The sequence below is a fragment of the Balaenoptera physalus genome (assembly GCF_965194825.1).
Source record: "Balaenoptera physalus genome assembly, chromosome: X".
Classification (NCBI taxonomy): Eukaryota; Metazoa; Chordata; class Mammalia; order Artiodactyla; family Balaenopteridae; genus Balaenoptera; species Balaenoptera physalus.
Genome location: NC_138903.1, coordinates 36,412,860 through 36,426,261, shown reverse-complemented (window position 1 = coordinate 36,426,261; position 13,402 = coordinate 36,412,860). Strand labels below are relative to the sequence as shown.

At 45.4% G+C, this 13,402-nt stretch overlaps 1 protein-coding gene across 5 annotated transcripts in view; it reads right to left on the bottom strand.

Moving 5' to 3' along the window:
* Window positions 1-13,402, bottom strand: part of LOC309652579 (uncharacterized protein) — a 118,471-nt gene that overhangs the window by 59,414 nt on the left and 45,655 nt on the right. Inside the window, exon 3 of one of the 5 annotated variants that reach the window (XR_014258785.1) lies at window positions 340-629. The exons of 2 other annotated variants lie outside the window; for them this stretch is intronic. Coding sequence is in view for 1 of the 3 variants with exons in the window: in XM_082446663.1 (XP_082302789.1) it covers window positions 8,393-8,426 (34 nt within the window). In the remaining 2 variants the exon portion in view is untranslated. Of the gene's footprint in view, window positions 1-219; window positions 630-8,248; window positions 8,427-13,402 lie in introns of those variants that run through there. 2 more of the 5 variants (XR_014258786.1, XM_082446663.1) reach the window with 2 other exon arrangements.

Genomic DNA, 13,402 nt, shown 5'->3' with positions numbered 1-13,402 from the left:
TTATTCTCTTCCCTTGAAATCCTACCATGTGGGGGGGCCCTTGGCCTTAAATGAGAAAATGGGAAGGAGTTCAAATTCTGTTTTAGCCATTCCTGGGCTCAGCCACCCACATCCCCAAGATCAGAACCTTCTCTACTCTCTGAGTTCAGCAGCGTATGTATTCACCTTTATTTCTCATTAAGGAAACCTGAGTAAAAGCATGAAAAGCTCTTCTGTATCTTTAAAAGAGAAGGATTTAGAGAGTAAAAAAAAAAAAAAAAAGTGTTAAACTGATAAAAAGAAAAAAAAAAAGACACAGAAGTCCTAAAGGAAAAGATGGGCAGATGTGACAACACAGACCTCCTTTGCAGGGCAATACAGCATCAACCAGAGCTTGTGAGCTGGTGTCCTGTTGATCCAACCCAGCCCAAACATGGCTGTCTCTTCTAGTGCTTAAAGTTTTTTGAATGAGTTGCCAGCATCTTAAAACTGGAAGTTTTCCCATAAAAGTCCATATTTCCAGCGTCTCCTGAAGAATCAGAAGATCTGGCACACTGGTTCCCAGCAGAGGCATGTGCTCTCCCCGGCCTGCCATGGCCTCGGAGCCTGCTTCACTTATTCACATCGCTTGCCTCGCCTGCAGCAGATGCCTGTGATGTGCCGTAAACAAAACGAAAAAAAGCAAAAGGTGCTTCAGGAGAACATGTTTGCAACACATCCAAGGAAAAGTTAATATCCATTATATATCAATAAGAACCCCACCAACGGTTCAATGGAAGAATGGGGGAAAGTATAAACAGGTAATTCATAGAGAAAGAAATTCAAACAGCCAATAAACGTGAAACGTACTCAACCTACGGGTGATTAGGAAAATGCAAATGAAAATGAGAAGATAACCTTTTTGCCAAAGTCATCAAATTGGCAAACAATCAAAAAGCTTTCTAGCACTGCTGTTGGCAAGGATGTGGGGAAAGGAGAGCTCGTGCGTGTTGCTGCTGAGCGTGTAAATTGGTGCAACCTTTGTGGAGGGTGAGTTGGCAGCTCCGATCATTAGTTTAAATACATGTACCTTTAAAGAAATGCAGGTAAATTTTTATTGAAGTAGAGCATGCAGGGAGAAAAGGATGCAAATCCTGAGTGTGTGGCTGAGACACTGAACGCACCCAGGTGACCGCTGCAAAGGGAGAAAGAGGATATTATCAGTACACAGAAGGCCCCCTGCGCCCTTTCTCAGTCAGTAAGTCTCCCCGAAGAGAACCACTATCCCAACTTCTAACAGGATTTGACTGTTTCTGAACGTTCCGTGAATGGAATTATGTAGCATATATTCTTTGGTGTCTGGCTTCTTTCACCGAATATTATATACTTATTTTATTTTATTATTATTTTTTTTATGATGCTGTTTTTTAAAAAATTTATTTATTTATTTATTTATTTATGGCTGTGTTGGGTCTTCGTTTCTGTGCGAGGGCTTTCTCTAGTTGTGGCGAGTGGGGGCCACTGTTCATCGCGGTGCGCGGGCCTCTCACTATCGCGGCCTCTCTTGTTGCAGAGCACAGGCTCCAGACGCGCAGGCTCAGTAGTTGTGGCTCACGGGCCCAGTTGCTCCGCGGCATGTGGGATCTTCCCAGACCAGGGCTCGAACCCGTGTCCCCTGCATTGGCAGGCGGATTCTCAACCACTGCACCACCAGGGAAGCCCTTATTTTATTTTTTAATCGAAGTACTGTTGATTTACAAAGTTGTGTTCATTTCTGCTGTACAGCAAAGTGACTCAGTTATACACATATATACATTCTTTTTTTTTTTTTAAAAGGAATTCCTTTATTTTTATTATTTATTTATTTATTTATTTATTTTTGGCTGTGTTGGGTCTTCGTTTCCGTGCAAGGGCTTTCTCTAGTTGCGGCAAGCGGGGGCCACTCTTCATCGCGGTGCGCGGGCCTCTCACTATCGCGGCCTCTCGTTGCGGAGCACAAGCTCCAGATGCGCAGGCTCAGTAGTTGTGGCTCACGGGCCCAGTTGCTCCTTGGCATGTGGGATCTTCCCAGACCAGGGCTCGAACCCGTGTCCCCTGCATTAGCAGGCAGATTCTCAACCACTGCGCCACCAGGGAAGCCCTATACATTCTTTTTTATATTCTTTTCCATTATGGTTTATCCCAGGACATTGAATATAGTTCCCCGTGCCATACAGTAGGACCTTGTTGTCCATCCATTCTATATGTAATAGTTTGCATCTAATAACCTCAAACTCCCAGTCCATCCCTCCCCCACAAATATTATATTTTTAAACTTCACCTATGCTGTTCTGTGAAGCAGAACATTCACTTTTGTTGCTGTATAGCATTCCATTGCGTGGCTAGACGGAACTTTATTATTCTGTTGTATTGATGAAGAACACTTGCGTTGTTTCCAGTTTGCGGCTATTGCAAATAGTGCTGCTAAGAAACATTCTTGCATGTGACTTCTGGTGCCCATAGAAACACATTTCTGTCGGGTATACAGTTAAGCCTTGAACAACATGGGGGTTAGGGGCGTGGGGCCCTCCACACAGTTAAATCTGTCTATAACTTAGAGTCGGCCTTCCAGATATATATGTTTCCTCTGTATTCACGGTTCCAAATCCGAGGATTCAACCAACCCGTGTAGTGCTGTAGTATTTACTATTGAAAAAAACCCGCCTATAAGTGGACCCGAGCAGTTCAAACCCCTGTTGTTCAAGGGTCAACTGTATACCTCTTGATACCGCTCACACTAGGAATCTATTTTACAGAACCCCCTGAGAGAACAAGACTTCATGTCCAAGGCTGTTTATTATAACATTAAAAAAGAGTGCGGTCAACCTCTGTGTTCATTAATAACGATACGGTTAAAAAAAATGATGCAATGCTTCCCTGTGACTTGAAATAGTATGCAGCTCATAAAAAAGAGAACGAGCTCCATAGGTGGATTCTGATATGGAAAGGTGCTCACACATCGTCAAGTGAAAAAAAGAATCCTGCAAAAAAAATTGAGTATAGTACGATTCCACTTTTTAAACTAACAAAAGATAAAACAGACCTTTACATGCGGAGATGTGTGTCCATTATATCCGGAAGGACTTTTCACATATGAACTAGAGAAGGGAAAGGCAGTGGGGGGAGGGGGAGGAAGGGGTGAGAGTTTATGTATATTCTATACATCTCAAATTCATCTACTTTTCTCCATCCTCATTGTCGCTGTCCTATACTAGGCCACCATAGCTCTGGTGTTGAAAACACAATGGTCTCCTTACGGGTTCACCTCTCAAGTCATCTCTGCCACCATCAGGAAGGTGGGGACTCAGGGGACGGCGCATGGAAATGTTGGCCTCAAGACTCAAGGGTACACTATTGTAGCGGGGCAGTAAGGCTGCCCGTGACACTGCCCATCAAGTGAAGAAAGAATCTTGCAAAAAAGTAGGTAGGGTATAATCCCATTTTTTTTTTAAATAAAAACTTTCAAGTTAAAACAATACAAGTGAATATATATATATGCATTAGAAGATTTGGAAGCCACGGCCAGCGTAATATCTCATTATCTGCAAAGCAGGTGACAGGCCAGTGTTCCCCCAGGAACAGCTGTACCATGGCACCCTAGTGACCTTCCATGTATCCACACGGGTCACAACACAGGCAAAGCTTGAACCGCAGCTAATCTTCATCTTGGCAGAACATGAGAAGATGGAGGCCTGTAGGGAATGCTCTGAGGCCATCTTCCATTCATCTCCCATATTAGTCAGCTCAGACTGTCATGCACAGCACCACAGACTGAGTGGCTTACACAACAGAAATTTAATTCCTCACGGTTCTGGAGGCTGGAAGTGCCGGATCAAGGTGCCGGCAGAGTTGGTTCCTTCTGAGGGCCAAGAAGGAAGGATGGGTTCCAGGCCTTTCCCCGTGGTTTATAGATGGCTGTCTTCTTCCTGAGTCTTTACATCATCGTCTCTCTGTGTCCTAATCTCCTCTTCTTGTAAAGACACCGATCAGATTGGATTAGGGCCCACCCATATGATCTCACTTTAATGTAATTACATCTTTACAGGCCCTGTCTCCAAATACAGTCACGTTCCGAGATACTAGGGATTAGGATTTCAACATATGAATTTGGGGTGGGGGGGGATATAATTCAGCCCATAACACCCCCCTATCTGCCCTGGGAGGCTTTCAGGGGGTGGTTTCTCATCACCTCCTGGGCTCTGATGAGCTAGGAAATTTTCATACCACCCCCCTCAAGATAGAGCTTGTACAAAACTGCCTAGTTTTATATTTTTATACTGCCAGTCTAGAATCGGCCCATCAGGCCCATTTTGTTTTGATGTCATCCTTTTTGGGGTGAGGCAAACACCCAGGGAGCTGGCACCTCTGACTAATCTTCCTTTCACTGTTTATGTGAGTAAGAAACTGTCCAAATCTGAGAGTGGCTCACTTCATCTTTATCAGCCAAGGCAGCCAGGGCTTGGCCTTTGGCTTTCCTAGAAAGCCTTGTGTGTGCTTGACAACAGACACTGGAATGTGTTGCAAAAGCAAAAACAAAAATCTTGCTAACAGAGGTGGGAGAAAGGGAAACAAGAAGGATGGCTCCCAATTCTGTGTTCCTCCCACACATCCGGCACCCGGTGCTCTTATGCGGGGATGACCCAGGGCCTCCCCACCCCAGTCTCTCGGTCACCTGTATTTGCACTTGCTTGCCATTTAGAAAATGAATTAACGAAAGATAAAATGCATGCACTGAAATATCTAGAAGAACTTTTTACATATGAACTGATGGCATCAGTAATCCTCGGGGAAGGGATTTTGACACTTCATGCGTATTTTATACGACGGGCCTCAGAGGACACAGGTGACCTGCCAGAGGTGGGAAGGTTGGCCTCTGACAGGCAAAGTCGAGTCCATTCACAGTTAACATCCTGTACAGGAATCATTACTCTCAACTCTTTCCCCAACAAACAGAAGTTTAGCTAAAGAAATCAAAACCATGAGGAGAGACTACTTCACGCCCATCAGGATGGCTATTTTCAAAACCCAGAGAAAACAGAGAATAACAAGTGTTGACGAGGACGTGGAGAAACTGGATCCCTTGTGCACTGCTGGCCGGAATGTAAAATGGTGCAGCCACTGTGGAAAATAGTAGCCAGACACAAAAGGACAAGTGTGTGATTCCACTTACATGAGGTGCCTAGCGTGGTCAGATTCATAGAGGCAGAAAGTAGGATGGTAGCTGCCAAGAGGAAAGAAGGAGTCAATGTTTAATGGGTGCAGAGTTTCAGTTTGGGAAGATAAAAATGTTCTGGAGCTGGATGGTGGTGATGGTTGCCCAACAATGCACATGTCTTTAATGCCACTGATCTGGACTCTTCAAAAAGGTTAAGATGGTAAATTTTATGTTATGTATATTTTACCACAATAAAGAAAGAGGATAGTGCTCGCTTCAGCAGCACATATGCTACAATTGGAACCATACAGAGAAGATTAGCGTGGGCCCTGCACAAGGATGGCACGCAAATTCGTGAAGCACTCATCTTTTTAATGCAGAAAAAATATGAAGACTAGAATAAAAATTTCCTGGGGGAGGGAGGGATAAATTAGGGGTTTGGGATTAACAGATACACAGTATTATATATAAAATAGATAAACAACAAGGACCTACTGTATAGCACAGGGAACTATAGTATCTTGTAATAATCTATAAGGGAAAAGAATCTGAAAAACGAGTGTGTGTGTGTGTGTGTGTATGTGTATCACTGAATCACTTTGCTGTACACCTGAAACTAAACTAAACTAATATTGTAAATCAACTATACTTCAATTAAAAAAATAAAAATTTCCTGGTATCCGAAAACCTAGCTCACCACACGCACACACAAAAAAACAGTATAAAAAAGGATCTCTTCTAAAGTAAACTTTATACTCCATACACACACAAAAGTTTAGCTCAAGATTTGAGAGGCTTTGCTGCCTGGAGATGGAATTTAAGAAAGACACCAGTTTCCTTGTTGCAGTTTTGCACGTGTTGAGAGAGGGACTGGCTTCAGCCACCTGCGAGCTAATGGCCAGAGAGACTCCCCAGGCGGGGATGGTCCTGAGCCAGGGAGGCTGGACACACCGTGGGCATGTCATTTCCCTTCTCTCTCTTCTCTGTCTACAGCCTGGGTCAGAGGACACAGGGTTAAAAGCTGAGACACGCAAAGCCTTCCTCAAATCCTCTCTGTCTCTCCCCACCCTCCTCCCATCGCATTTCTTCTGTGGAACCTTCCACGAACTCTTCCTTCCCCGAACTGCTGGAACAGTTATTCATTCCATATGTGTCTTTCAGCGTGTCTGACTTACTGTTTAATATCACGAGCCGACTTTGCACGGGTGTGTGTCTTCTGGCCCCAACTAAACTAGAAGTTGCCCGAAGGTAAAGACTGATGCTTAGCCTCCCTTGGATCTCTTTAGCTCTCCCATCAGTGTCTAGTGCAAAGGAAGCGGCATGTACATCCAGACGATGGAATATCGCTAAAGCGCTAAAGAGAGATGAGCTGGCAAGCCATGAGAAGACGTGGAGGAAGCGGAAATGCTGATTACCAAGTGACAGAAGCCCGTCTGAAAAGGCTACCTGCCGGATGAGTCCAACTACTTGACATTCTGGAAAAGACCAAACTATGGAGACAGTCAAACGATCAGTGGTTGCCAGGGGTTGAGGGAGAGGGAGGGATGAATAGATGGGGCACAGAGGATGTTTAGGGGGTGAAGCTATTCTGTATGATACTGTAACGGTGGATGCATGACAGTAGGCATTGTCACAATCCACAGAATGTATACAACAAAGAGTAAACCCCAATGTAAACTATGGACATTGGTTAGTAATAGTGTATCCATATGGAGTCATCAATATTGAACCAATATTCTAATGCAAGATGTTAATAATAGGGGAAACTGGGGGTTGTATATGGGAACTCTATACCATCTGCCCAGTTCTCCTGTAAACCTAAAACGGCTCTAAAAAAGAAAATTTATTATAAATATATATATATATATATTTATGGAAAAGAATATGAAAAAGAATGTGTGTATATATATATATAAAACCGAATCACTTTGCCGCACAGCAGAAATTAACACAACATTGTAAATCAACTATACTTCAATAAAATAACATTTTAAACTAAAAAAAAATTTTTTTATATATAGTTGGATAGTTGAGTGAATATTGGACCATCCACATGGACACATCCAGTTATGAGGGAGCTGGGAAGATTTACCCAGGCCTGACATTTTTCAAAATCCAGTGAAACATAGTTGGGAGTAAACGAAAGTTTCTTCTTGAAGCCAAAGAAGAAAAATTAGGAGATAAGCATTTATTTTTGAGTTAAAATTTACGCAGAAAGTTGCTAGATTTGCCTGTAGGTGTTTGTGTTTCTTTACATTTTGCCCTAACTAGGGTTATCATATTTTGTATTAAAATCAGAACTAATTTTGACAGAGAATCAAAGCGTCCTTAGTGGGTATCTGACATCCCCTTTCCAGGCCTTCTCCAGCCCAGACCTCTGAAGGGAAGGAACAGGCCACATACCACACGGCTTCGTTCAGAGAACGAAGGAAGGGAGTTAAAAACCAAATGAACAACATTACAGCAGTATCACCTGGCTACCAAACAGTTTCTGGAAAGACAGTATTCAGGGAACTGCACTGCACAGAGAAACACAAAGGCTCTGATGTCAACAGATACTTGTCAAGAAAGTGCTTGACCGAAAGGCAGCGGGCAGGACGGCCATTCCAGGTGGTCATTTTGTTTCTGTAACAGCCCAGGGCAGGTCCACGGCAGTGGCCTATGTGAACTTCCAGAGCCTTCCTGCCCCTCCAAACCCACAATACAATGACATAAACAGGTTTAAAACACTTCTGTATTTCCCAAATATCTCGCCTTCACTATACTAAGCTTAATGTATCTGCAGCAAGAGCCACTAACTAATGTTATTTTGCTGGCATCCAGGGCTCATGACCTCACAGTGTACATGCGCAGAAAGGAGAGGCAACCGAGTGCCTCCAGCGGGTGGTCCTGACACTGGGTTTTGAGCGGGACTTTCCCACTCTTTCTGACTCCCAGGTAACCGCGTTTCTCAGCTTCACACCGCACCACGGTTCCTTCTTTCCTTTATCATACTCCCCCAGCAGCCCCCCATGCCAACTTCTGATTAGAGGCTGGAAAACAGGCCCTAGGAGGGAACTAATTACTTAAGTAGGGGACAGAGAGGCCCAGGACCTCAGCCCACCTCCATGGGGGGCAGGAGGGCACATAAGCCCCAAGCCATCAGCTGTGGGCGAGGCTGCTCCTGTAGGGTGGAGGGCTGTTCCACAGAGAAGGCTGAAGCTGTGAGCTGCTCAGCTGGGATCAATGCAGGGCATCTGTCTAGACACCACCAGCAGCCACAAAGGGCTGCCCTCTAAAACAGAAGCAGGAGAGAGGTAAGGTAGAAACAAGAAAAAGCCTCCTGAGGTGGCAGGATTCTTTAGAAGTCCTTCCAGCTGCCTGTCATTAGAACAGATGGACAGGGAACGGCCTCAACTCAAGTGGATCTTTCTAGGCACATCCAAGCAGAATGTTTGTGCAGGTGCCCTCAGAACAGACCCAATCTGAGAACCACACACGTAATCCTGCTGTCAAACAGTAGCCTGAGACCTAAGGGGCTCCCCAGAAAGCTTCCAGAATAGTTTAGTTCTGACAACAGTGGCAACCTGTACAGATGTTACTCTGCCAGGTGCTGTTCTAAGCGCTTTATGTCTGTTACCTTCACTTAATCCTCACAACAACCATAGTAGTGAGGCATTATTATTGGCCATCCCCATTTTACAGATGAGGACACTGAGGCCCAGAGAGGTTCATTAATTTGCCCAAGTTAACAGTTGGAAGTAGCAGAGCCAGGATTTGAACCTAGGTAGCCTGGCTCGGGAGGGCTACACCACCGCTCTACCGCCCCTGGCTGTCTAGCTGGAGTAGATGATGCTATAAGGCAGGAGACCACCACCGTGGATGCCTTCAAAGGAGCATGTTTATACATCAGAATCACCTGTGGGTGACTGTTGCGTTACAGAATCCAGAGTCTCATCCTGAACCTACTCAGAAGCCAGGGCTGAGGGCCAGGTGGAAATCTATACATTTAACAAGCCCCCCAGGTGTTCTGACACAGATGGCAACTCTGAAACCCCACAATGATTCAGACTGAAAGAGTAGAGGCCAGGTTCAAATTCTAGCTCTTCCACTTTCTATCTGTGTGACCTTGGAAAAGTTCATTCACCTCTCTGAGCCTCAACTGTTCTCAAATCTAAAATAAAACTAGGGACTTCCCTGGTGGTGCAGTGGTTATGAATCCGCCTGCCAATGCAGGGGACACGGGTTCGAGCCCTGGTCCGGGAAGATCCCACATGCCGTAGAGCAACTAAGCCCATGCGCCACAACTACTGAGCCTGTGCTCTAGAGCCCGTGAGCCACAACTACTGAGCCTGCGTGCTACAACTACTGAAGCCCACGCGCCTAGAGCCCGTGGTCCACAACAAGAGAAGCCACCGCAGTGAGAAGCCCGTGCACCGCAACGAAGAGTAGCCCCCTCTCTAGCCACCGCAACTAGAGAAAGCCTGCGCGCAGCAACGAAGACCCAACACAGCCAAAAAAAAAAAAAGAAAATAAATTTTTTAAAAAAGCTTTTAAAATAAAACTAATACTTCTCCTATTAAGATTTTGTGACATTTAAACTGTGAGTTACTGTACATCTGGTATAATTCCGTGTATACATATTTAAAACTGTGTACATGTATATCTTACACATATACATAAATATTAGACAAAAACCAGACAGAATAAAGTAGTAAGGGTGATTATCTCTCACGAGATAAGAGGGTGGGATAAAGGGGGGTAGAGAGTGAGATGGGAAAGGCTTTCACTTCTTACTCCATGTATTAAATTTTAATTTTTTATAAAGAGAACATATTAAAGTTTTGTATATGTAAAATGTATTTAATCAAAACCCAAAAGACTAAAGAGAATCATCTAGATAAGTGCCTGGCCCACAGTACGTGCTCAATTAATGGTAGCTGTTGGTCTTATCATCGTCCACAAACATTTGTTGAGTGCCTATTATGTGCGAGTCATCATATTTAGGCTGCATTGGGAGGCAGAGAAGCACAAAACAAAGTCCCTGCTCTCACATGCACAAAAAAAAAAAAACCAAACGCCCAATGGCAGTGTTTACTTTGGGACCAATGAGTGCTATAGAAAAAAAAAAGCCTTTAAGAGTTGAAATGAGAGAGATCATTTCCAGCTGGCCTCTTCAGGGGAGGTGGGGCTCGCAACGAGGCATTGAGGAAAGGGGAAGATTTCAATAGGCAGAGAAAGGGGGAAAGAACATTCCAGTGGCAAAAAAAGAGCTTGGTTCAAAGGGCAGTGGGACTTGGTGGGCATGTGCAGAAGATGCTGAGCGGACATTTGGCCCCGTGCGGCCAGCCTGCGGGATGCAATCGTGCCGGATCCCAGGCAGGCCATCGCGGGCCTCCCCTCCCACAACTGAAATAACACAATCTCTGGCCCCATCCCTTCCGGTGCTTGGAATGGGGCCAAGATCGACTTTCTCAACGATTCTTGACCCTTGTGGACCAAACGTAGAACGGGAAGAGAAGCGGCCAAAGAGATTGAAAAAAAAAGTGGATCCTCTCCCCCAGCTGCTGGGCCCAAGTATACGCAGGGCACATGCTGGGGATGCGGGTGGAGCCAGGTGGGGAGGTGCGTGGTAACGTGGGTCTGGGGGCGCCGTGTGTGTGTGTGTGTGTGTGTATGTGTGTGTGTGTGAACTGACGCGTGAGCATGCACGTCGTTCTGACAGGCGGCATTTCCTGTGATTGTGTGCTGTGATCTACGGGCCTGAGTTATGAGTGCAGTGTGTGCTAACCACATTCCTGAAGGCTAATCTTTCTGAGCCACTGAGGAGAACGCAGAGGGAAGCAGGAGCCAGCAAAATATCTGTCCACGGAACACACCCTCTGCCTTCCTAGGGCTTCTGCTCGGGATGAGGGTCCCAGGGAGCGTGGGTGGCACCGGGAGGAGGCAGGGAAAGGTTCACACAGGGCACTGACGAGAGCAGGACGAGAGATGCCCCTGCCTCAGCAAATACCACACCGCAGCTGTGCACTCGGTCACCTATAAAGCACCCTGACATCTTCCTGGATCTGGTGCCTGTGTGTCTATATACGCAGTGTGTATGTAGAGAGCTAGAGATAAACACTTTTTTAAAAAGTTAAAGCTTGATTAGCTGAACACCACGAGGCCCTGGGAAATTGAGTTTTAGAAAAAGTTTGGATAATTGGAACAGCAGAGAATATCAAGAATGTTAAATACACAAGTCAGCTGAGCACACAAGAGTTTATGGCAAGCTCTGATTAAGACGAAGTTTCTGATAATCAAAGTTTTAAGGGCAGAGGCTCATTTGAATTTCTTCTGTCTAAAAGGGAGATTAGATATCGTGTGCACAGAATATCTTGTGATATTTTCCATTCTTCCCAACCCCGGGTGAGTCACAAACATGCTTTTTTATGTATGTATTTATTTTGTAAAAAGTACTCTATCCTTTGGTCTGCCCCAAACTACCCCAAACAGGACTTGCCACAGATGTGTTTATCAGATTGTACTGCAAACGCTCGGAGAGGGCAAGTCTGCCTAACGTCTAAGTGATTTCAAAATCAAAGCCATCCCAGACACACCAGAAGCCTAAAGCAGCCAAGAGATAGGCCAAGTTTATAAACTTCCATAATATGTTTATTGCACGGATGGCAATTACCCAATATCCCTGCCCTCCTGGGTCTTAGATCAGAATAGTTCCACAAAAAGAAATCTGTGTTTGACTGCATTTAACCAGTCATAATTCCAGATGTCTGGAATATTCCAACACCAGGCGTGGGGATGGGGAGGAAGAAAGGAAGCTGTTGATCATTCGGCGACAGTCTTGTAGTCTGCGGTGGCGTGTCTAGTGGGGCTGCTTGTGCCGCTTCCTCTGTCCCTAAAGGAGAGGTGTCACAGGAGTAGTCATTGTATTTAGGGGAAGTGGCTGTCTCCAGCCACAGGCAGGCTTTTCTGTCCACCTCTGGAAACCCAATGTGTCACATCAGAGATATAATTTCTTAATGAAAGGGCGAGAGTGTCCCTAATTTATGCCAGGACGGAAAACGCTGACGGGGCAGAAAGGACACTTGTTTCTGCTGTAACAGGGAGCACGTGTGGGCCACGTCACTCAGGAATGAATCAGACCAGCGTTCTGGGGCAGTCTGCTAAGAGAATTGCCTCCTTGCGAGCTCCTGTAAAGTGTTAAAGATATTTACTGCGTGCATACATGCCGGTCCTTTCCAACCCTTTCACTGGAACGCAGACTTACGTGAGTTCAATCCTTTGTCCCAGACCCCTTCCTGAGCATGAGTAAGAAAAGTCGGATTGTGCTATAGAATCATCAGTGCGATTCATTCTGCCCTTTCCTCTAGGGCTTTTCTGGCAAACATTAAACATCACGAGGGACTTCCGTGGTGGCACAATGGTTAAGAATCTGCCTGCCAATGCAGGAGACACGAGTTTGAGCCCTGGTCCGGGAAGATCCCACATGCCGCAGGGAAACTAAGCCTGTGAGCCACAACTACTGAGCCTGCGCTCTAGGGCCCGTGAGCCACAACTACTGAGCCTGCACGCCACAACTACCGAAGCCCGCGTGCCTAGAGCCCGTGCTCCACAACAAGAGAAGCCACCGCAATGAGAAGCCCGCGCACCGCAACGAAGAGCAGCCCCCGCTCACTGCAACTAGAGAAAGCCTACGCGCACAGCAATGAAGACCCAATGCAGCCAAAATATAAATAAATAAAATAAATAAACATCATGACACCCCCATTAAAGGGACGCGAAGTACTCATTTCACAGACGGTAAGACTGACACACAGGTTTTGCCTCCGTGACACCTTATAGCCAACGGGATAGATTTTTTTCCCTCTCCAGCAAAGCGGGTGTGAGATGCATTGATGAACTTTTAAAAATTTTATTGAGGTATAGTTGATTTAAAATGTTGTGTTAATTTCTGCTGTACAGCAAAGTGATTCAGTTATTCATATATATATACACGTTCTTTTTCATATTCTTTCCCACTATGGTTTATCACAGGATATGAATACAGTTCCCTGTACTCTACAGTAGGACACTATTGTTTATCCATTCTATATATAATACTTCGCATCTGCTAATCCCAAACTCCCAATCCATCCCTTCGCCACTCCCCCTCCCCCTTGGCAGAGATGTGCTGATGAACTTAACCTAAGGCTTGGGTATGGTGTGGCCAAAGAGGTCAGGGCTTCTCCTGACGGTCGTGGGGCTGCGGCAGGGTCTGAAAGTCTGGAGTCT